General features: G+C 41.7%; 2 protein-coding genes across 3 annotated transcripts; one reads left to right on the forward strand and one right to left on the reverse strand.

The window, feature by feature from the left end:
* Positions 1-1,895: 1,895 nt before the first annotated feature.
* On the reverse strand, positions 1,896-18,955 carry LOC143284651 (protein RD3-like). 2 transcript variants are annotated; one of them, XM_076591542.1, is made up of 4 exons: positions 18,605-18,955; positions 13,607-13,874; positions 6,072-6,179; positions 1,896-5,009 (listed from the first exon to the last, which is right to left on the reverse strand). In XM_076591542.1, the coding sequence occupies exons 2-4, from the start codon at positions 13,865-13,867 to the stop codon at positions 4,734-4,736; spliced, it is 645 nt and encodes a 214-aa protein (XP_076447657.1). In that variant the 5' UTR covers positions 13,868-13,874; positions 18,605-18,955; the 3' UTR covers positions 1,896-4,733. The 2 variants fall into 2 exon arrangements, with proteins under 2 accessions (XP_076447657.1, XP_076447658.1); XM_076591543.1 differs by lacking the exon at positions 18,605-18,955 and having other exon boundaries at positions 13,607-14,328.
* A 92-nt stretch (positions 18,956-19,047) lies between these two features.
* Positions 19,048-24,713, forward strand: LOC143284652 (protein BRICK1-like). Its single transcript, XM_076591545.1, has 3 exons — positions 19,048-19,200; positions 20,354-20,436; positions 21,865-24,713. The coding sequence occupies exons 1-3, from the start codon at positions 19,080-19,082 to the stop codon at positions 21,889-21,891; spliced, it is 231 nt and encodes a 76-aa protein (XP_076447660.1). The 5' UTR covers positions 19,048-19,079; the 3' UTR covers positions 21,892-24,713.
* The last annotated feature ends 435 nt before the right edge of the window (positions 24,714-25,148 follow it).

The raw sequence follows: 25,148 nt of genomic DNA on the forward strand, positions 1-25,148 counted from the left end.
CAATAATATTTGGACACATTATATACAGAGATCCATTACAAACCACCACCACAGAAATCAACACAGTCAATGAAAACATAATTACCATCATAGACACTTCTTTAGTAAAACTCCTTGCACCATTTCATCTTTGACACATACATTACACAGTAATGAATAAAAATTTGATTCATCTCATCTCAGATTTGCTGAATCCAAAATCATATTAACTATCAGTTGATTTTAACGCCAAACGCACAACAAACTCGACCAGAACCACCAACCATCTTTGCCAAGAACATGCATTAGTCAGTCAAAACGACAACGCACCACTCTTTATTCTCTTTGCTTGGTTTCCAATGGCTGCAGCATAAACAAAGTGCACATGCAGATTTTAATCATACTCAATCTGACTGCTAACAAGAATAAATTTCTTTCTTTCTTATTTATTATCTTTTTTCTTTTTTTTAATTTTTTTTATTTAGGTATCATTAAAATACTTATGAACCAGAACATGAAAGGACACTTGGCAATGTGCCAGTCTTTCTCTTACTCTTGTATTCGTTTCAATATCTTTTCTTGTGTCTTTTTCTCTGGTACGACCAGATAAAAAGTTTTGATTATCCCGATACCATTCACTCATGGCTTCTCATAGGTTAAAAAAGGTTAAAGATCCTATAGCCTTTTACTGCCATCAGGGTAATGAATTCATATCCACTGTGTGTAGGACTTGGCACAGAAAGGCAGGGCCCAATGATCTCCTTCCACTTTCACACCTTGAGGGAATTAAGAAAAATTTTGAGTAAAGGACAACACCATGCTGAAATGGGGCCTCAAAAACTGATCACTTGTGAAAACTAGATCAGAAGCCCAACACCTGATTCTGCAATGGTACCGCCCTTCTCTCAGGAATGTGTGCATATTTGCAAAGGTTTGGTCAACATGATTTTTTATTTTTTAATATATTTTTTATGTCTGCACTTTCTTCTCTCCAAGCAGCTTCTCCCTTCCAGTCAAGGATGGGGTTTGCAGATCTCTTTCTAAACATCATTCTTTTCCATCCTTCATGGCCACAGTGAAAGACATCACTGACATTTACTTAAATCTTGCTTTCTTCTTTTGTCTTTTTTTTTTATTTTTTTATTATTTTATTTTAATTTTAACATCCTTTCGTCAACATTCTGTGTATTCCTTAAAGACAACTCTCCTCATTTTTTGATTGGAAAATGAGGACTGCGTCCTTTATCTGTTTTTCAGTTTTCCAACAGCTGGGTATATTGATAAATTATTTTTTGGTTGATCAAGAGAAATGATTCCTGCTTCCCAGATAAGTGTCATACCTACATGGCCACCACTCTAGATTAGTGTCATACCTACATTGCCACCACTCTACCTAGGTAACGGTGACATGGGTACGCAACAGAATATGACTTGACTGTTAAGTATGATATGCATAAAATAAAATGTGCGTAGAAAGCTGCTGCGTCACTTCTGGATCTTTTTGCATTCTCTTTCAAATGCACAGAGTGATTATTCAAGTCATACTATTTACATCATGAGGACAAATAAGAGCGTGCAATCAATTCCAAATGCGCAGTAAACTAGTCATTTTCACTACATCATACAGTATTACTTTAGCACAACCAGAGAACTGTATCAGAATGAACACTGAGCAAGATTCATACCTTACAATGAACAAATTAACAAGATGCAACAACTTCAAAAATGATTGATGACACAAGTAGAAAAATGACTGATAACGCAACAGTTTCTATTAAAATGACTGATCATACTTTTTTTTAAATTTTTTTTTTACAAAACTGACATCATAAAACAACTAAAAAAAAAATTGTTTTTAACAACAACAACAACCCCCCCCCCCCCCCCCCTAAAAAAACAGACTGATGTATGATATAATTTGAATAAAAGTTACTGATGACACAACATGAAAAATAACTTATGACACAACTTGAAACTGACAATGACACTAATTTAAAAAAAATGACTGATGATACAAACTAATCTGACTGATTACATGTCTTTTTTTATTATTATTATTGCACATTGCCATTTACAATCCAATGTGGACAAAACAAGCACCAGAAATAAGCATTACTCAAACTTTCCAGGAACTGAATACAATCACCTGAGCGGAACAAAAAGGTTAAAACAGATCTGTTAAGTGAAACCATATATCATATGTAAAATGAACACATTTGGGGGAAAAACAAACTGTGCAGTTGTAGTAGATAACAATCTAAGCATGTCTGTGTCAAAGAATTTTAAATAAATACAAAATAATCAACATTTTTAGATGTAAAAAATCAAAGCACAATGTCCCTCAAGCCACACTGTATTATAACTGGTCAGAAAAATGTTCACATGCAAAGCAGCAAACTTGGAAGTGACATATATCAAGACACATTTTTTCATACATAAACATGCCGTCTTATGCGACATATGAACAAATAGTTTTGAGGCACTGGTCACCAAAACAAGGACAAACTAACTAGATTTATCTGTCCAGAGACCTTCCGTTTGTCATAAAACTGTCCTTTCCCTCACCCCTCCATCCTGTAATGCCAACTACCACCCATCCTGAAACTGAAATAGACCAGCAACTGTGCACTGATAAAAATGCCCTAAATAACGAAACGAGATATATATTCGTAATGACAATTACATGTTACCGGTATTCCGAGCACATGTTTGACAGATTTAGTTTTCTGATGAGATCTGCCCACCCAAGCAGCAAACCTTTTGACAAATATGGCCTCTCTCTGTTGTTACTGTTATCCTCATGCTACCAGTTCTATGAATACTAACAACCATTTTGCCAATCTGTTACATGGGAAGCCAACAACATGTACACAGTTCACTACATGGATACTGGCCATGCCAACTGCTAAAACAACATATTGTTACATTTTCATAGTTGAAAAACAAGCAGCCTGAGTTCTTTTTCAAATTTCAGCACACTGCCAAAGATCCCTCCTCTAAACTAATACACATATTTTGTTTGTTTGTTTTGTTTTACAAAACTGATTCCTTTTTTTTCTTCTTTTTTTCCAATCTTCCTTTAATACACTTGATTTTTTTCTCACAAAACTAATACTTTCTTTTTTCAAAGTCAAAATTTTTTTCAATACTGTTTTATACTGCACTGAATTTTAAGCACTGTCACACAAGCGAAATGCAAAGGCATTGCACCAACACCGATTCCTGTTCTTGGATTTTTCTTCAAGCAGTAAACTTCAGAGCCAACCTGGGATTTAAATGCCCTCAGTCTTGGGGAACAGAGTCATTTTGATATAGCAGTAGAGATAAATCTACTAAAATTAAATGAAACATAATATACTGCATTAATAGATTTATTGCATGTTTAAATTGCATAAAGCTTTTTTGCTTTCTTTTCTTTTTCTTTTCTTTTTTTGCTGTCCCATATCATCTGCATCATTTCAATGGCATTACTCCCACACTGCTCATTCCAAGTCCCCCATACACAGCCACACATGGGTTCGTCTGTCATAGTCCCAGCACTGTCAGTCTGCAAGGACCATCAGTGTTAGTTCACCAGGAGGCAACACACCAGAGGAGACCCTGCACTTCTGCTGAGTCACTTTGGTGGTGTTCAGTAGTGCCTGTTCTGATTTTGTGTACATTGGACACCACCTACTCAGCCCCCTGCTGATGACAATAATGGCTTAGCTGCGGAGCCAGACTGAGTGAGCATTACCCCCAGAGTGGAGACCACCACCACTTACCTTCAACAACAGCTTCCCATCAATCTGTCAACACTGAAGACCTTGAAATGACTCACCCCAAGCTCGGAAGTGGAGGGGATATCAAAACTGAGGTCACCATTAGAGCAGAGCATGAAAGGCCACATGAATTCGGACTTTTTTTATACTGATGATAAAGGGGGATGATGATGATGATGGTGATGATGATGACGACGACGATACTGTTATGGAGGTCCATTTAGGTTTGGGGCTACATTTCAAGGCTGTACTCTACGCTTCCTGTCATAATAATATCCCAGTGTTAAGTGGGCTCTAGATACATACACTTGCAGTGTTGGCCAGGAAATAAGAGCAACACACCCAAAGACGCTTCCGTGAAGTGGGTGATACTGTGTTGTCTCAGTCTTCCTATTTAAGCCCATGCACACTCAACTCTGGGTAGAAGCTGGCCGCGAACACAAAATCCCACCTCCACTAGGATTCGAACCAGTGTTCTCCAAGCTGTCAGTACGTGAGGCTAACCACTTGGCCACAGAGTGGCTGGTAAAAATTTTTACATGAAGCTTCTTGAAAGGTACAGGTTCTAACTTGATATTTCTCCACTTCCTTGCCTATTAAATCATTCCCCCATCCTTAAAAAAAAAGAAAAAAAAAGAAAAAAATCACATATAAGTACTTGCTTTGCTGCTTGCAGTACACTTGTACACTGTTCATCCATTCCACCCCTTTTTAATATACAGGTGAGTATTTTGCTCTGTTAAAACAAAGTTGGCAAGCAACTTTTTGTTGCTCTGAGCTCTCTAATGTTTCGAAGCAACCAGAAGTTAGTGACCTTTGTCTATGATCTGACCCTGTTCCGCTTGACTGAAGTCAGATCACTGAGCTCAGATCACTTCAAGCAGTCCAAAGGAGAGAAAAGTGTATTTTCTCAACACTGTCCCCAGAGCCTCTTGCTTGCTTTGGGAACATCTGCTACAGCACCCTCTGTGGAGAACAGAGCCCAGTACTGCTCTATACAGGGTACGCTCCGGTTGTGCAGTCACTTATCCTTGTGGATGATGAATCCATGGCAGTCACACTGGAAGTCACAGAGAAGTTGGGCATACTGGAAGAGCGTTCCGAGCGACCAGGCTTCTCTGTCTGCATCTCTATGTCGATATCTTCAGTTGCAGGTTTTATGCGGGTTGGTGGCTTGATCTTAAGGGAGACCAAACTGTAGGTGCGCTGATTCACCCAGTCCGATATACTGCTTCTCACAGAGTGTTGCTTAGGTCTCTGCTCTAACGCCTTGCGAACAGAAAAGAAACAAAGAGTTGCCAAGTTACTCTGAGGAGTGTACATCACATGTGTAAACTTAAATGCTCATGTGTCTAGTTTGCACAATGTCCAACATAACTATGGCATCTTAATTAAATGTTACTGCTACCCTGGCCATGCATGACACTGCACACTAAGCCTCAACTAACAACAACTGCTGAGTCATTTTAAGCAAATCACAAAAAGTAAGCTCAGCCATTTGCATTCTAAGAAAACTGGGAGGTCAAAATGTTTCATTAAAAAACAAATGCAACAATGAGCACAGTCTGACATAAAAGCTTCCTTTATTCATAGATGGAAGTCTACTCTGACACTGTCACAAAAAAGCATGGTTAAAAAAAATATAGAAATTGAAAAAAAGGTGATAAGAGTTAAAAAAAATACTAATATAATATCTTTGGATTTCTGCACATTTGTATATGTGTAAAAAGTTGATTGAGTCAGTAATTTATTGAATCTGTAAGTATGGTATATTCATGTTTACTAGCCACATTCATAATCATTAAAGTGTTTTTCAATGAAAAATTGACAGAGAGTAAGCCTGTGTGCATGGGTATGTGTGCGTAGACATAAGCATTTATCATCCCATGTGTTACTTGCCTGATGAACAAGATGAAACACAGGAAACAATCCGAAATGAAAGTTATATTTTGATGATGAAATTGAAGAATATTACACAGGTGAAAAGATTGTCTATGACTTTGCATGAATAATTCATAAAACAACAACAATAAAAACAAAACACAAACACAAAAAAAAAACCCTGCTCGGTCATCAAAGACAATAGTGATATGGATAACACCTAACTGTTCTCATACCAGTCTTCCCATTTGTGCCTGTGGAATGTCTCTGGGTAGATACAGATGAAAAATTTACAAGGGTATTTCAATCCAATATAAAGCACTGCATCATAGCAGAACAGATGTTGAAATGGGAGAGTGGTGACCAACAGAAAGACAGAGAAGAAGGGGAGGTGGAAAGAGACAGAGACACACAGAAACAGAGAAAAATGTACTCAAACAACAGTTGTACCTGTAAAACACAAGAGCGCATGATGCGAGGAAGATTTTCTGTTTTAAGCTCTTTCACAACAGCATTTCTGAAGAGCATCACCACTTTGGAATATTCACATGGTTCCAGCTGAGCACACACACAACAGAGAAAAATAATCCAATCAACACACAACAGAGAAAAATAATCCAGTCAATGATATAATAATAATAACTGCGATAAGACCATGATACTCCTTTGCAAAATTCTTTTCACAAAGAAAACTTGTCCACTAAAAAATAAAACCTTAAACAACACACACACACACACACACACACACGCTAAATAAACAAAGACAGCAGAAGATATGCATGTATTTACGTGTATATTTCATACTTTGCTTTATTCGAAATTTACAACAAATAACATTGTGTCTTATGTCAGTAAAATGAAGACACATTAAATAAAATTACTTAACTATACTGAACTAATCTGGTCAGGGGATGGATCTAATTGACAACGGACATCATCCAAATGAAAACTTTGATCAATCACATACACCCAATTACTTGACTAAGCAAGATGAAGACAGATGATGGGAGGGGTGGGAGTGGGGGTTGGGAGAGAAGAAAATCTGATGCTATTCTGAATGTTCTATCCTGTTCTGTTCTGACCACTATGGAACATGCAAGCAATGGCTAAACTTTCTGTACTGGTGCAAGTCTTGTAAGAGTTCATAGGACTTACAGAGTATGTTAAATAAAACACCAAAAAATTTAATAAAAAAACCCACAAAAATGGATGGGCGCAATAGCCAAATGGTTAAAGCGTTGGACTTTCAATCTGAGGGTCCCAGGCTTGAATCTCGGTGACGGCGCCTAGTGGGTTAAGGGTGGAGATTTTTCCTATCTCACAGGTCAACATATGTGCAGACCTGCTAGTACCTGAACCCCCTTTATGCGTATACGCATGCAAAAGATCCAATACACACGTTAAAGATCCTGTAATCCATGTCAGTGTTCAGTGGGATATGGAAACAAGCACATACCCAGCATGCAAACCCCTGAAAGCGAAGTATGGCTGCCTACATGGCGGGGTAAAAACGGTCATACATTTAAAAGCCTACTCGTGTATGTACAAGTGAACGTGGGAGTTGCAGCCTACAAACGCAGAAGAAGAAATAATAAAAAACAACAACAATCAAACAAAAACCAACTAAACAACTAGACTGAACAGAGTGGTCGGACTTACACAGTTACATCGCATGAAAAACATCCATTAAAAAAAACCACATTAAACACAGTGGTTCCCGTCTGTTTTCTACTAAGATTTAGACAAGAAAACAGAGAGGAGTTTGTATTATACTCCATGTTTGGTGATACATATACTTAACATGTCAAACTGATGCAAACTAGGCCTATCGGTTTGCTCTGCTTGGCCAAATTTCGCGCAGCTAACAGTGAAAAGACGACCCGTCTTGCCCGGTCCACTCTTAGCCAATCAAACGCCTCTAAAATCTATAAGCGCTGAATCATTCCGTGGCCATCGAGAAATATGCTCCATGAGAACCAGGGCAGCGACATGGGGACGGACAGGTGGGCATTCGAGTTTGACATGGTAAGTATATGTATCACCAAACATGGAGTATAATACAAACTCCTCCTTTTGGTGTCATATACTGTACCATGTCAAACTGATGCAGAATTTAAAGCAAATGGAGGAGGGCAACGCCTACTGGTTCGTATGGGGAGCCCTTGTAACCGAGACGGCAGTGTTAGCCGCGACAAACGAAATCCCCTTGGAACCGTCAGCCCTCGTCACACAGAAATCCCTGAGGTAGAAGTTGATGAAGGGATTCTCAGACCACCAGAAGGCTGCCTCCAAGACATGCTGCAGTGGCACTGAGTGCTGGAAAGCAGCCAAAGTAGCTATGGCCCACACTTCATGTGCTCTGGGATTAAGACAGCTGATATCCCTGTGAGAATGAGAGTAGGCTCTACGAATGACTTGGGAAACCCAGCGGGAAATGGTGCCTGCAGCGATGTCTTTCTTGTAATTCTCGTTGAGGAGATGAGAAGACGCCTCTGAGAAGAACGCCTATGGCGAGACCTATCCCAATAGTATTTGAAACACCAAACAGGGCAGAGATACCTATCCTCATCATCTTGGGCAAGAATATCAGACAAACATCTGACCATCAGAGAGGGGGAAGGGACCTTGGGGTCTTGGTTCTTAGCCAGAACTCTGGAAGGAAATGAAGAGTGATGGAACCATCTCTGTGGAAGGCCAGATCTTGTTGCATTCCACTAAGACCATGAATCTCACTTCTATGATGGCCTGTGGCCAGCAACAGAAGGAAAGTGGTCTTGAGGGTGAATAAGTCAAAAGGAATAGTACCCAATGGATCGAAGGGTTGTTATCGAATGAAATCCAGCACCAGGAACAAGTCCCACAGGGGCACTCTTTTGGGGTTTCTAGCTTCCTTCAGAGAGGCGCCCCTAGCCACCTCTCTGAGCAGGAAATCTGATTCAAAGGCGGGACCACCTAGCTGTTTGATTGTGGTACAGATGGCAGACCTGTACCCTCGCACAGAACTAGCAGACAAGTTGAGAACCGAGGAGCAGTGAGCCAGAAAGTTGGCCAGCTGCATGCTCGTAGGGTTAGTAGGGGGAACGTCCTGCACCGTATACCACTGCAACCATTTCTTCTTGCGAAAGTCATACAAAGTCTCTGTTCCCTCCCTCCTTGCTTTGGTGACTATGGAGAACAGTTCAGAGGAGGCTGCCTCAGCAGATGAGGTTTGGTTTTGAGTTTCAGGGGTGGAACATGTGTCAGGGACTGAAGGTCCAGAAACCAGGGCTGGGCTGGCCATTTCGGTGCAGTGAGAATCAGCTGCGGGTGTTCCAATCTGGCTTTGCATATCACCTTGGACAGAACTGGAAAGGGAGCAAACGCGTAGTCAATCAGACTGCTCCAGCCTAAAGCAAGAGCATCCACTGCCCACGCTTCCGGGTTGGCAACCGGAGAGACGTAAGTGGGAAGTCTCTTGTTGAACTTTGTGGCAAAGAGGTCCACCATCAGCCGAAACCATCGTTCCCACACCTCCTGAAGGGTGTCCTTGTCCAGGGTCCACACTGTGTGGATGACACTCTTGGACCTGCTGAGAGCATCTGCCAAGATGTTGGCTTTTCCTGCTATGTGTCTCGCTGAAAGTGTAATGCCCTTGCTGTGGCACCAACGGAGGAGAGCCTCGGTCTGCAGGGAGAGGTCTGCCGAGTGTGCTCCCCCTCCTTTGTTCACATAACATGCGACTGTCGTATTGTTCGTGAACAAGCGGATGGTCTTGCCAGTGGCCTCCCCCATGTAGTGCAGGAGAGCCCTGCGAACTGCCTCTAGTTCCAGAACATTGATGTGGCATAGGCGCTCCTCCGGGGACCAAGTCCCTGCTGCATGGAGTGAGTCCATGTGGGCTCCCCAGCCCAGGGAGGAGGCATCTGTGAAGAGTGCCACCTGAAGAGTAGGTGGGGCTATGGGCACCCCCTGTGTCCAAAGAGGGGTGGTTAGCCACTCTGATGTCACCTCGAGGAACCGCTTGCCCAGACATATCTGGGTATCCCATGTTTGAGTGCTCTGGGACCACTGTAGCCTCGGTGCCCTCTGAAGAGGGCGCTTGAGAACCCTGCCCAGGGGAATGAGAGGTGCCATGGACTCCATCATGCCCAAGAGAGAAGAACGTGTCCACGCTGTTGCTTGGGTTCCAGCGATCTGGTGTCGGAGAGACTATCATGGACTGCATGTTGAATCTCATCCCTAAGATGTCGAAGGACTGACTTTGGGACAGACTGCATTTCCCTGGGTTCGTGAGGAAGCCCAGTTGGGAGCAAAGGTCTAGAAGTCTGGCCGTATGACTCTGGCACAGGGCCTGGAACTGGGCCAGGATAAGCCAGTCGTCCAGGTACACACAGAGATGAATGGATTCCGACAGGACGATGGACACCAATTCCCGCACCACCTTGGTGAACAGGAAAGGGGCAAGGGACAGACCAAATGGGAGGGCCGAGAACTGGAACACCTTGTCCCTCCACACGAACCTCAGGTACTGACAGGACGCCGGATGGATGAGGATATGAAAATAAGCATCTTTCAGATTGATAGAGGTAGCCCAATCGCCCTGTTGAATGGTATCCCGAATCTGTGCCTGTGTGTCCATCTTGAATTAGATTTTGGGGAGGAATTTGTTGAGGGGAGTTAAGTCCAAGACTGGTCTCCACCCTCCCGAGACCTTTGGAATCATGAACAACCGGATGTAAAAACTGGGGCCCGGGTCCGAGAGTTGAGATATCGCCCCTATGAGGAGTAGGTGCTATATCTCTGTCTCTAAGATGCTCTCCTGCTCCGCTGAGCTGGGCACATAAGGAGGAGGAGTGGATCTTAGAGGGGGGCGGTCCTCCGCCCAAGGCAGCATGTACCCCGACTCTAACACCGACACAATCCAGTCGTTGAGTCCCAGAGCACGCCACAGATGTGCATGCCGGGGCAAGTTTCCTACTTGGAGGGGATGGACAACTGGCGGTGCTGAATTGGGGCCCAGTCATTGGGGTTGCTGCCTTCTGGCCTTGGGCAAGGCTGGTCGGCTTGGACGGACATGAGGTGGTTTATTCCTCTGCCGCTGATTCTGCGCACGCCGCTTCGACTTAGGTGGCGTGGCATATGGAGGGGCCCTGGTGGCTGGTCTCTTCAATGGCATAGAACCCTGGCGCCCCTGGGAGGTGTGGGCTAAATATGAGGCCACCTCCCTGTTTGTCTCTGCCCTGTGGCTGACAAAATGGGGCGCATACTGACCGAAGAGAGAGTGCTGCTGTGCTGGGATGGACCATAGGGCAGGCCTCTCCTCTACTGGAATGTTAGAGAGGCGGAGAACGGCATCACGCCGAGCTAGCACAGTACTGAAGTGAAGGCTGGTAGCTGTGTCTGCAGCTGCCGTGAGACCAGATGCTACCCTATTGCCAAAAGTGTTTAACCTCTGGTTGGTGAAGAGGCCTGGCGGGACAGAGGAAGGAGACCCCCTGTCCTGATTAACTGGACGCTGTTCCCACAGCTCACTGGCCCTGTGGAGGAACACGTCGAAGAAGGTATAAGCCGTGGAAACCTTGAGGAGGCAGCGGCGGGCCAATCTGTCCCACTCTGCTAACGTTTTAAAGATAGATTAGCTGAAGTGGGGAAGGTGGTGTGCTGTGAGACCAACATCCTGTTCTGCGCGGAGGGTTCCGCTTCCCTGTAGGCAGGGTGATCCTGTGTGTACAAGGACCACATCCCACCCATGGAGGAATCTTTAAGGAACTTGCCCGGGGAGAAAGCACCCGGGGCAGAGAGGGACTCCCTGCCTGGAGGAACGATGGAAGCAGCACCCCTGACAGTGCAGGCTGGTTTATTAAGCCATTCCTGTGCCATTTCTGGCACTCTGGTCTGGTGGTTCTGGAGTTAGAGTCACATGGCCTAAGGAGGGTCAAGGGTTACAATGTAGCTTGAGGGACTGATTCGGCATGCGTGACCTGATTGGGCAGGGTCAGTTCTAGCTTGGCTAAGTCCGAGTTTGGTTCAGGCTGGTCCCTAGGGAGGCGTGGGCTCAATCTGTCCCCCTGAAGAGTGCTCATCCGCTTATTCGTCCTCCTCCGAAGACAGAGGCTCCCACTCTTTCTCCCATTCCATCCCCTGCAGGGTGCCATCCCAAATGGATGTACCCGCTGGGGCATCTTGTGAGCTGTGGTCAGCCCAGTGGGATGAGCTGGGATGATCCCAAACAGGGACCATGGCCGCAGCTGTTATTTCCTTGATGCCTGAAGCGGGTGGGGAGCGTGTGGACCGTAGGTCCAACCATGCTTGGGATGGTGGGTGCCACACCTTCTCAGAGAGGGCGTCCCTGGATGCAAAAGGGACCCATGAGTGCTGTAAGGGGACAAACACCCACTCATCTCCCTGTAGGACCGAGGGCTGGGTAGGTGGGAACTGCAGGCTCCCCCAGGCCGAGCGGGGCCCCTCGGCAGCTGTCGGACCTGACCAGGGCGTTGTGACCGTGGAGGTCACCTGTGGGTTGACAGAGGCCCAGTTTGTGGACTGAGTGGCAATATTGGTCGAGGAGCTCAACCTGACCGACAAGAACTTGATCCCACTTGTCGGGGCTGTGTGTGTCACCCTGTGAGATGTGCTGGGTTGGGTCCGGTGGGGAGCGGACGAGGGGCTGGCCCCTGGTCCTCCCGGCAACCCAGCGTGCACCATAGGTGCGCCCCAGAATGGGTAGAATGGGGGAAACCACCCGTGGGCACCAGCCATCCTGTGACCCCAACCCCAAGGGTCACTGGCGCCTTGACGTCCATGAAGGGAAAGTTGGAGGGAGGTCAGGTCCGACTTGGGTGTCAGTCCCGCCAGAAGACGAGCGGGCTGACTGCCCGGAACCACCTGACACGTGCGGGCCTCTCCCAGCAGGGGAGACCAGCCGGATAGCGGGAAGACCTGCAGAGCAGGTGGCCACGTGCCCCAAATCCCCTCCAGTGGGGAGACTGGGGTGGCTTGGCCCGATGTGGGCAAAGTAGAGGTCCCCCCCCGGAACCAAAATTTTCTCCTCCCCAGAAGGAGGTGGGGGATGGGGGTCGGCAGAGGAGGGAGGAGGGGGAACAGCAATGGGGCCCCTGAGGGCCGTCTCCGAGTGGGGACCCGGGTAACGCCCGGGCGCGGCCTCCCTTTGGGAGTTCATGCTTAGCTGTGAGTCCTCACTGCCAAGAGAGGACTTGCCACTCCCCCTTTTCCCTGCCTCGCACTGGGACACCTCAGGAGGCGACGCTCGTACCCCTTCCCCCCAGTCCCCTTCATGACCGTTTAATTGGTATGAGTGTCGCCTCCGCGATCAGCGTCTAAAGACGCATCGCCGCAGTCCCTGTCGGGAGGAATCATGAGCTCCAGGCCTGGGAGAGTCTCTTGCCAGGTCTCGATCCCATCATGATTCTTGCCGTCGTGGGATGGCATACGAGGCATGGTACCCGCGCTTAGGCACCCAGCGAAAATCCGATCCCCAACAGAGAAAGGAAAGACAGGATCGACTTAGAGGTAGAGAAAAACGAACGATTAGAGGGGGCCGAGTTGAATCGAGTACGCAGAATGTAAGAATACAATAAACACAAGCCATATGCAGCAAAATCAGGCCAAATGAATACGCTTAACAGCCAAAAAAAGCGTAAGACGAAACAGAGCGTAAACCTGGCAAGATGGCGTGGAGAGCCTTGGCCAAAGGAATGATTCAACACTTATAGCTTTTAGAGGCGTTTGATTGGCTAAGAGTGGACTGGGCAAGACGGGTCGTCTTTCCACTGTTAGCCACGTGAAATTTGGCCAAGCAGAGCAAACCGATAGGCCTAGTTTGCATCAGTATGACATGGTACAGTATATGACACCAAATATTACATCAGCAGGTCTACATAAGCCTCACACACAAACTTACACACACACTCACACACACACTCACACACACACACACATAAAGTATCCCTACCATTTATGGTCCAACCACAAAAGCACAGCATCACCTTCATGCAGAGTTCTTCCAACTCGAGCCGTTCAAGCTGTGGAATCTTGTATGGCTTTGGCGCTTCAGATATCAGCCAGCTGTAGTCCACTCCTGTCCGTGACCTCTGTTCAAAGCGACGTTGTCGCTGAAGTGCCTGATCCAGCTCCTGTATATGGTAGTCCACCTCAGACAGCAATGACTCCGCCACAGACATATGCTCGTTGTGTCTGGAGATTCTGGGTGGCTCATTTCGTCGCCAGATTGACCGCAGTCCATCCATCCCAGAACTGCTGGCAAAATACTTATGTAATATATCAATATGTTATTATCATCATTACTATTAATTATTAATTTATTATCATTATTACTATTACAGATAGAATCATGCATCAACATAGGGACATCACTCTATTCACTGACTTCTTTAAAAAGAACAAAATACAAGAAACATATCAAATTGAATACACAGATTTGCAACAGATAACAAGAACAGTTTTTCTCTCTTTTTGGTTCAAAGCTTTTTTCTTTCTTGAATTCATTTAGATATTCAGATATATATCCTTATATGCTTAACAGATGTAGATCTATGATCGGAGAGATCTTAAGCTCATTAACAAAACGTGGTGTGGGGATATCATGGTGGCAAGTCTATGCTCCAGGGTAGGCATTCACTCAGACTGGTTCTTTGACTAAGCAAACATTACCAATGTTGAGATTCTGTGTGTGTGTGTGTGTGTGTGTGTGTGTGTGTGTGTGTGTGTGTGTGTAGAGAGAGAGAGAGAGAGAGAGAGAGAGAGAGAGAGAGATAGAAGGTGGGAAGGAGGGTAAGAGAAAGAGAGAGAGAGAGAGTGCTTTGTGGCACTGTCAAAGGATGAACTGGACAAAAGGCTAATTCATGAAAGAATTAGAGTAAAATCAGCAGCACTGGAATAGCACTGAAGATGGGTAAGAATGTTAGGAGAAAGATGCACACAATCTCACATGCCAATGACTGTCATTGCCAATCAACTTAAATCAGTTGTTTGTTTTGTTTTTTTAATGTGTGCTTGATATCTAACAAAAAGAAGAAAAAAAAAGAAGATAAACAGAAACCTGTAAGCTCAAACATGATAAAATATGTATCAAGTCAAAATACGCATGCAGTATTGGAACAATCATTTTCAAGGCAATGATTATATTTAACTGAGAGTAAAATAAATAATATTTCAAGCAAACTGCAACTGCTTACAACAATAGTTAATAAAACCAATCTTGAATGAAAGCATGCAGCAATATTCTATAACTATTTACTCACCCCACTCGAACATTTTTTTTACGTTTTTTACAACACTGCCCCATCCTCTGCAATAATCTGAACTGCAGACGCAAACCAAAACATCAAGCATCTAAATATGAGAAAAGAAATCCACAGCACCCTGTCAAAATAGAACTGAAAAATGTTCACATAGTAAAGTTATGTTTTGTGACAAATAGGTATTTCATTTTAAACATTGTATTTATAACTAGCAGGAGCAAAATTACTCATTACCACTGAGTTCAGAAATACCCCTGTCCATGAAGGAACTGACGACCAAAATGCTGTTCAAGATAGTTTAGATATTGATATGTATATACCTGTGCACACCATGATAGCTTGATTGAAACTTGTGAAAGAGTACAAAAAACGAAACAAAACAAAAAAAATTGCAAAGTTCTGCAAGGCTGTTCAGGGCAGTGTAGGCCAGCTTTTCATAATGAAGATGAAGCTGATTCACCATCTAATGAGTGGCTAGCACACACTGAAGGCAAATACAGGTCAGTAGAAGTTTGTGGTTGTCACAGACTACTTCTGGAGTGTGAAGAAAATATATATATCGTCTGTTTCTCAATCATTCTGGAGCATTCATACTACATCTACAAAAAGTACATGGTATCACTTTCAAACATGATTTTACTATAAAAAATAAAAATAAAAAAAAGAAAGAAAAAAAAACACTATTCTCTTTTCCTCTGTTCTTATTCTTGCTATTTCACAGGTACTATAAATTATATATCCCTCTTCTGCAATCCCAGTGACACGAGTCAAGAAGTCACAAGGACTCCCTTGGTTTCAGTGCAATTTTATGGGACAAGGAAACCTGTGGTGTGCACTTGGTACTGCCTATGTGTTTGTGTGTGTTAGGGGTGAAAGGGTGGGGGATGGTGATGCATTCCTATGGATAAGTGTTAATTGTGTTGACAGTCATTGCACAAATAATGAATAGTGTCACTTCTTCTCAGGCTTAGAGTTTGCATGAATAAATGATGAATGACAAGTATACTTATATGGAGAATACATGTGCACATAGTGTCTGACATGAATTGTTGCATGAAAAGAAGAGCTCCTGCAAAGAGATCATCATAATCTACTTCAGGAAGAAACAAACACCATCAGTAATCTAGTAACTTCCATTTCTATTATGGGTGAAATGGTTGAAGTTCTCGAGCACTAGTACAGGTCTTGGTACCATCCTGGACAACAAACTGAACTGTGCAGACAACACCACTGCACTGGTGAAGAGGGGCCAGCAACGTCTTCATTTCTCAAAGAAGCTGCCATCATTCTGGGTCAACCCAGTCATCCTGCAGATGTTTTATACTAACACAGTCCAGAGCGTTATAACTTTTAACAGTTTATGCTTCTTCAACAGTCTGAGAGAGGCAGATGCTAGCATGGATGTGATCAGGTGTGATATGACTTGTCTTGGAGCACTTTATGAAAAAAAGGAGTTTAAAAACGTGTACATGTCAACCGTGCTGACCCATCCCATTGCACTGTGAACTGAGGGCCCAGAAATCTGCGAGGGACATATCCAGAAGACTGCTGAGCATCAGGGTAAAGACTGACAGTCCTTTCTTCCCAGTGCCATTAGACTGTTCAACTAAGAAGTCAGTCAGTAGAAGAACAGAAATGGTGTTGGCAGGCAGCCAGGTGTGGGAAGTTTGCAGTGGAAAAGTGAGGAGAACTGAAATTGTTTCTTGTCATTATAATGCCTTATGTTTAGGTGTGTGTGTGTGTGTGTGTGTGTGTGTGTGTGTGTGTGTGTGTGTGTGTGTGTGTGTACATGTGCGAGTGGGTACACCAGTGCTTTGTGTATAACATGTCTGTGTGCATCTTTCAGGAAGGTGTGTGTGTGTGTGTGTGTGTGTGTGTGTGTGTGTGTGTGTGTGTGTGTGTGTGTGTGTGTGTGTGTGTGTGTGTGTGAGAGAGAGAGAGAGAGAGAGAGAGAGAGAGAGTTTCATGGAGTGTGTACTTTTTGTGGGGATATGGGCATGAAATGTTTGGATGAAGTGGGCATGTCTGATAAATATAGCAGAAAGTAATCTTTCATTATCTTTTTGTTGATTTTAACATGTACAGAACTTATTCTGATCATATTTACTAATTTAACTTATAATGATTGGCATTATACTTTAAGCTTTTTAAATTTTATTTTCATTTTTTATTTTATTATTTTTTATTTATTTATTTTTTATTATCATTTTTTTTTTTTTTTTTTTTCGCTTATAGTTGACTTATCAACTTTTTGCACCTTATACATATTATTATTATGTAGTAGTAGTTCTTTTCTTTTTTTTTTATATCTATTTATCTATTGTTTTTCAAGGCCTGACAAAGTGCGTTGGGTTATGCTGCTGGTCAGGCATCTGCTTGGCAGATGTGGTGTAGCACATATGGATTTGTCTGAACGCAGTGACGCCTCCTTGAGCTACTGAAACTGAAACTTGTCATTTGATTTATGTACACGAAGCATTTATAGAGGTCTGTTTTTGTTTGTTGCTTGAGAGTGTTTTTTAAAATTCTATTTATAAGTGATGCACAATGCTTCTTTTTAGTGATTCCTGAGTGTATTTATAAAAAATAAGTATGTTTTGTTTGTTTGCTTGTTTGTTGGTTTTTTTCTCCACTTTAATGGTGTTCTTACATAATGTGCACTACAATGTGCACTCTGAATATGATGGGTGAGATGAGCATGTTGTATTAGCACCGCATGAGAGAGGGGTATGGATGATGGGGGTGGGGGTCTGGGCCGAAAGAGAGTAAAGGATAGTAAGTTTGGGTGGTGGAAGGGGAATTCTTCTTCTTCGTTCGTGGACTGCAACTCCCACATTCACTCGTATACATGTACACAAGTGGGCTTTTTCATGTATGACTGTTTTTACCCCCACCATGTAGTGATGTAGGCAGCCATACTCTATTTTCAGGGGTGAAAGGGGAATAGGAAAAAGAATACTGCAAACACAGTAAGTTCAGTCTGGTATTTCTTATTTAGTTATAATGCATATGATATATATCTTAAAATTTGTGTAAATGCTTATATCATATATCTAGCTTGAAGACCCTTTTCCATGTTATAGGGACATTTAAAGTTGTATCTTGTGTGTTTCATGAATTATTGTTGAATATATTTGTGCTGTAAAGTATAATATTCTAAACTCCTATAAACTGCTTTAAAAACAACAACATATTTCTTTTCCTTATATTGTTATTCTTGTTAGTGGGTTGTTGAGACAATGGTCAAATTAGCCTCTACAACAAATTATATGATCCTGATTCCTCATCTGCAACCCCAACAGCTTTAGTGAAGTACCAGGAACTCCCTTATAGTGTGTGTGTGTGTGTGTGTGTGTGTGTGTGTGTGTGTGTGTGTGTGTGTGTGTGTGTGTGTGTGCGTGCGTGTGCCTGTGCGTTGAGGGGAAGAGGGAGATGGTGATGAATGCCTATTAAGAAGTGTCGTGTTGACCTCGTGTTTGTGTTGGTACATATACCGCCGAATGTATATATATATTTATTGTTGTTTGATGATACAATGGTTATACATAGGGAAGCATACTGTATATGTTTTTAGATAAGTAATGCGTATGCAAGAGAGCAATGACAAAACGTGATCGTGAGCAATGACATAAGACGCGAGTGAGGAAGATACAGGCAAAGTCTGTAATTGTAAAATTTCTTCGTCTACAGCCAACATTGGAAAAATAAAGAAAAAATACTCACTACAAAAGTTCCCAAATGTAATCGACGCTTCCTCTCAGAGCCGTTTTGTCGTTTTATATCTTCTTTCTTTTTCCAAAAGAATTAAGTATCGCTTTTTTCTTTACTGCAAAGCAACTTCAGACGGTTAACGGCATATCACATCACTTTGCATACACAGTGAACAGCTTTCAGTTTCGAAGCATAAAGATCAGGTTGTGGTCTGTCCGTTTGTGAAATGAGAATGAAAACACCAAACTGTATTTCATCAAATTGTCTCCATGAACCTATTCAGTATTTGTGATACTGGTTTTTGACAAACAAACGCTGCCGCAGTAATGGCACCGAAAAATCAATCAGTTCACTTCAAGGATTGCATCCATTTTGTGAAGCAAATGAAGATGCACATGTGCAAGCTAAGTGTTCATTGGTCAAGGCAACTAGGACCAACCATTGCCAGTTTGACATCCGCAGGTTCAGGAAGCAGACGGAAAAAACAATGGCCACTCAACAACAGCCTCCACACCAAAGGCCGATCCAACAGGACTGGGCCAACAGGGAATATGTTGAAGTTATTACGTGCAGTATAAAGAAGATATCAGACTTCCTAAATTCGTTTGGTAAGACTATCCATTCTTGAAAATACCGCTGGAGGGTGACTGATTACTAACACTGGCAGTGATAAATCACTTAGATGGAAACACTATGGAAACGCATGGTCTGAAAACTCCTTTTAAATCCTGTCAACCATATCATTTCCAGTATAAATTTGGAGGTATTCTATACTTTGTATACAGATTTCTTCCAAACAGGTTTACGTTTGGTATATATCGGGATGTTAATTGACAGCAAACCCTGTTCCCGAATCCGTTGTGCTTGTTGTCTTGTACTGTGCTGTATAGAGTCTGAACGCTTCTGTGATAAAACTCGGATCTAGATTTGTGATCTACATCCATACAGAGATACACGTAACATATTGCAGTTCAGAAACAACTTTGGCAAGTAACTGAAAGTTAATGCGAATAGCGTTATTCAATTTACAACTTGGATCAGGTCAAGATCCAGCACATCTTTTTTCTTTCTTTTTTTTTGTGTGTGTATGTGTGCTAACACTGAGGTTGTTTATGTTGCAAACTGGATTTTTTGAAAATATTTATTTTCTGTATTTACTGTTCACAAACAAAAACTCATTGTAATTTGCAGGCACAGGGTTATCAAACGTGTGTAACTGCAACTGCAAGCCAAACCCGAGTGATCATAAGATGTCTGAAGACATTCTCAGTCATACTTTTTAATGATTCTTTGTCATTGTACCATGAAAGCGTCATTCCCTTAAAAATATAAGTAAATAAACTTTTCCATTTTACTACAGATAGATAGATAGATTGTGTGTGTGTGTGTGTGTGTGTAACACTTGGTGGAAAGATGGAGAAGGAAAGACTCAGTGTGTGTGTGTTTGTGCGTGTGTGTATGTAGTTTATTGATGAACACTAGGAGAAGCCTAGAAGGAATTCCATCATCTATCACACACACACACACACACACACACACACAAAAGAAACAACAAGCAAATGAATGTACATGTCTACCATTGAATATCAGTTACAGTATTACTGGAACGAGAAATGTCTGTCAACATTGTCAGGAAAAACAATCAGTTATCAGCATTTTCCTTATGTCTGTTATGTGGTAATATTAAGATGATAAGCAGTAAATGACTTTTATTTGACATATATTAGTACCTTGATCGCTGAATTCTGTATTGTTATGCAGATACGTCTTGTCGTTCACGGCTGGCACAGCTAAATGAGAAGTTGACGCAGCTGGAGAGAAGAGTGGAGTACATTGAAGCCAGGGTATGTTTATATATATTTGATATGGTATGACATGATATGGATACTTATTTAGCACCTATCTTTGATCAGAGACCAAGCTCTAAGCACTGTACAAACAGGGAGTCATTTACACAACAGGCTGCTTACCTGGGTAAGGCTTCCCCCGTGGGGATGCCGGAGGTCTTTCAGTATAAATAGCATCCCCACCTTCTGGAAATTATGTGCTAGAAATGTCCTCTTTTCTATTATTTTTTTTTCTCAAGGCCTGACTAAGCGCATTGGGCTACGCTGCTGGTCAGGCATCTGCTTGGCAGATGTGGTGTAGCATATATGGATTTGTCCGAACGCAGTGACGCCTCCTTGAGCTGCTGAAACTGAAACTGATATACACAAACATGTACACACACACACACACACACACACACACACACACACATGTATACACACACATGCATGTGTGTCGCAGTGGGCGCGTACATGATTTCCATTCCTGTCCAGTCACTTTTTGCAAAAATAACCTTTTAGCAACCCAACTGACAAAAAACTTTGTTGCACAGAAGTGCACCACAGCGAAAACTTTGTTGCAAAATAATAGCGTTAAGCTGGACTTAATCAGCCAATGATGCGGCAATTTTTTGCACTGATCGACATGGCTGCAGTTATCACTATCTCCATAGTTTGAAACACATAGACCTATATATGTGTGCATGCAGACAATGACACACAGGCTCTCTCAATCACTCACTCAGAGTTGCATTGAAAAGAATGCACGTGCATGCACACCTTTACATACTCACATTCTCTCTCTCTCTCTCTCTCTCTCTGTGTCTCTGACAGTTTATGGATATATAACAAATAACCAATTTAGTTATTCACCATGCACATATTGAATACTTTTTAGATTCAGTTTTCTATTTTTGATGGCAGGGGAGCCTTTGAAATGTCCAAGTGTAGAATTTTAGTTATTTGCTTTATGGGGTCAAATGATTTTGCTTAGCCTATGTTGTGTTTTAGCTTGTCATTTTCTTGACAAATTAAAACCAGCAGAGACTGAGAGAGGCTGGCTTAGTGAAACCAAGTGACAGTGAAGTTTATAATCCTATTTGAACGACAGAGAGACAAACTCTGTGGCTGAGATAGTGACAGTTCACAATGAGATGGAATGATAGTTCAAATGATAGTGGAAACCAAGAACAGGCTGACTGAGAGCAAGAAAAGTCTTCACACTTGAGAAGGCATTATCCCTGTGTTTTGTGTGTGTGTGTCTGTGATTGTTGAAGTGGTTATTTTTAATTTGAAATGGGGACCCATAAAGATCCTGGAAGGACCCCCCAAAATTTACACAGGGGGTCCCTGGGACTCTTATATTTTATCTTTATGGGAAACACTGGCTTTTCTCCACCTCTCCTATTTAGTATTCCTATAACTGATCTTTCTGCTTTCTTTCAGATAACTAAAGGTGAAACGCTGCCTTGATGCAAGAAAGTGTGAGCTGAAGCAGTGTTGTCATAATGTAGGGAGATTTGCAAGGACAACAGTATTGGCTTCCAGATGGCAGACACCTCATGGTTCAGGTTCCATGCACAGCTGAATGCTCATCGCCTTGTGACAACACTGTCACATCAATCATGTTTTAGGTCTGTGGAGTTTAAAAACTATGGGGAAGGAAAGTAGGGGCCATGGGGATGGTGCAGGGTGGGGGTGGGGGGCTAGAAAATGTGTGTGTGTGCAGAATGGGAGTTGGAAATGGGGGGGCTGCAGCTGGAATAACTGCTTTGCAGTTTAATAGGATTTTTTTTTTTTTTTTTCAAGAGTCGCAATGATAAGAAGGGAGACAGTGGAAGAATCAAAGAGTGAAAAGTGTATTACGACACAGTTGTGACATTGTGCTAAGGCTGAGGTGTGTATAGCTGTTTACCTGTATCAGTGTGTACTGTTTCAAAGACTTGGTATCACACAACTGGGGGACCTGCAGTACAGTTGAGAAACTTTTGCTTAGTTATTGGGAGGATTTTGGAATGAGTCTGCCTTGAGAATTGTTTCAACAGCAAGTAATGGAAGGATGACACTTGAAGATTTGAGGGACACAAAATGCTTCATGCAGAGCTATTTGAAATTGACTTGAATCACAATTGTATGTGCTATTGTTCAGTTGCATATAAGTATGTACACACAAATTTGTTACACTTTTTTTTCTTTTTTTTTTGATAGTGGCTGTGAGCAATTAGAGAACATGGGAATAAAGAATTGGAATGAAAATTGTTTTTTCTGCATCTTTGTGGTTTGTGTGTGTGTTTTTTTGTTTGTTTTTTTTAATTATTTTTTTTATAACAATCGGGATGTAATATCAATCAGTCAGAAAGTTTTAGCAAACACTTGCAGGTAGGAAAAAATTAAGTACCAGTTCATTGATTTTTTTTAGTTGTCATCCTGGGCAGTCAATTTTTTTCATATAGTACTAATGAAACAGTTTTCAGTTGTCAAATGTTTATCTTTGATATATATATGTTCTTGTGCACAAGTGGTAGGTACACAAATCATCTTCCCTCAGCTGACTTTTGTATCAGATAGTTGCTTTCACACCTGGAAAAGTGTATATTTATGTACGTCATAATCATGTAACTGCTTTCTCTGTGAGCTGTAAGCACCCAGCTTGTCAACACCATCAAAAACAGTTTCAGTGAGTTGTCTGTATTTTTCTCTGTCTTCTGTGGAGCATTTTAGGATTATTCTATCAATTTTTGTTGAACACTGTAAAGATTTTTTTTCCCTTCCTGTACTTTTTACAGCCAACTGCCAACCCTTAAATTTTATTTCTGTTATTGTGAAAAGCCTGGGTAAACAATGTTGTTGAAGAAAAATAAAGCATTTCTCTGATCTGGAAGTTGGACAGAAGTTCAGTCAAGATGATGTATCCTATCTTGGTCAGAATAAAATTGATTTTATTACTTTTAATTAAGGTGGGATGAGCGCTATGCATCTCTGTCAATCTATCTATGTATCTATCTATATAGATAGATTTACAAATCACACTTAATTAAGGTGACAAAATGTCAGCCTAGTACCCTCAGGTACAAGCTAACTAAAGGTCAGTAGATGTTTATGCCTTTTGCAGCTTTTTTGTTGCCTGAGTCAAAACTGGGATATCTGGGAACCTATTTTAACCATTATTTTCTGACAAAGTTGAGTCTTACAAATGAATTGAAATAAGAGCTGAAAACCGTATTTTGGCATTTGACTCTTGTGAAAATGGTCAGAGGCTACCATTAACCAAAGCAAACAAACAAACAAAAAAAGGAACTATGTTTTTTTTGCCATTATGCAACCACTTAAGAATACTATATCTTGAATATTTCATTGCACCATGCTATGAGTATGGCATTGCGGGGTATGTTTTACTGCATGTACTAAATAATCAGAGCAAAATTATGGGATATATCATTATATGCCTGGACGTCCTAATACCCATTTTTACAATTGTCGCCCTAAGATGGGATTTGGCCTTATCTCTCTCTCTCTCTCCATAAATATATAAATAGCTCAAATTTGGTAGGGTTTGTTCTTCAGCCACATAAAATTTCTATCAAGTTGGGAATATTCTTTTCATATTTTGATCTTTGTGTCAACTGTCGTTTCAGAAATTGAATATTCACTTCACTTTGAAATTCTTTTTGCGATCATGTATTTTCATTTTATCTCAAGTTGATAAAAATTGATGATAAAAAAATATTTCACTTTTTTTTTATACTCATTGATTTGATTTTGTTTAATATATGTATGGATATTATAATAATGCATGTGGTGTAAAAATGGTGTATAAAGTTACAATAGCATTGATTTAAATGGGGTGGTGAGGGGGGTCCACTTTTTGTCTAAAAAAAAAAAGTATCTTCAAAGAAAATTCAGATACCTTGATGGGATGAATATACTTTGCCATGATAGGCTTCAACATCTGTTTTGTTTTTTTTGTTTTTTTGTTTTTTTAATAATCTATCCATGAGTTAAATGTGATGATTTCTGTTAAATCGACTTTCACAGTTTCAGTCATTTGCATAACTGTATGAAAGTGTCAAGTTGTGTACATACTTTTCAGATTGTGTAGTGCACTTGTCTGCTGTGTTTGAATGCATGTTTTTTAAAACGTGAAATGCAGTTGTGGTGTCATCCTGTCATGAAATTGGCCTTGTTTTTTTTGGACAAGGAACAAAATACAAAAGTCCTTGAGGTCCTCTTTTTGATTCTTGTTGACTGTAATTTATATTTTCATGTCCTAATAGTCATTAAAAGATTGATTGTAACTGTCAGAGTGGCCTGTATTATTTTTCTGGCTCATTGGAGCTTGTGTGTTTGTGTATATCTTGTGTATGAGTGAACAGTGGTTTCTTGCAGTCTGATGTATTTTGTTGAAGCTTGGATCAGTTAATCTGCTAAATATGGAATGACGAGTCATTAATTCATTTGATTATCTCATGTAAATAATCATTTGACCAATACCTTATTCATGTTCATCTGTAATGTCTACACAACATTCAGCATTTGTGCTTCTTTCTGTTCAGTGCCAGAGAATTTTGTATTTAAAAAAAAAAGTGAAAAAAAAAAAAGTGCTCTCCTATATGTTTATAACAAGACACATTAAACTAACTGTTCAGAGTTTGTTAGTGTTCGTTGAACCAAACAGCAATGAAGGAAAAATCAGAATAGATGCAGGACGTTAATGGATGTCTTACAGGCAC

Source organism: Babylonia areolata, chromosome 8, assembly GCF_041734735.1.
Source record: "Babylonia areolata isolate BAREFJ2019XMU chromosome 8, ASM4173473v1, whole genome shotgun sequence".
NCBI lineage: Eukaryota > Metazoa > Mollusca > Gastropoda > Neogastropoda > Buccinidae > Babylonia > Babylonia areolata.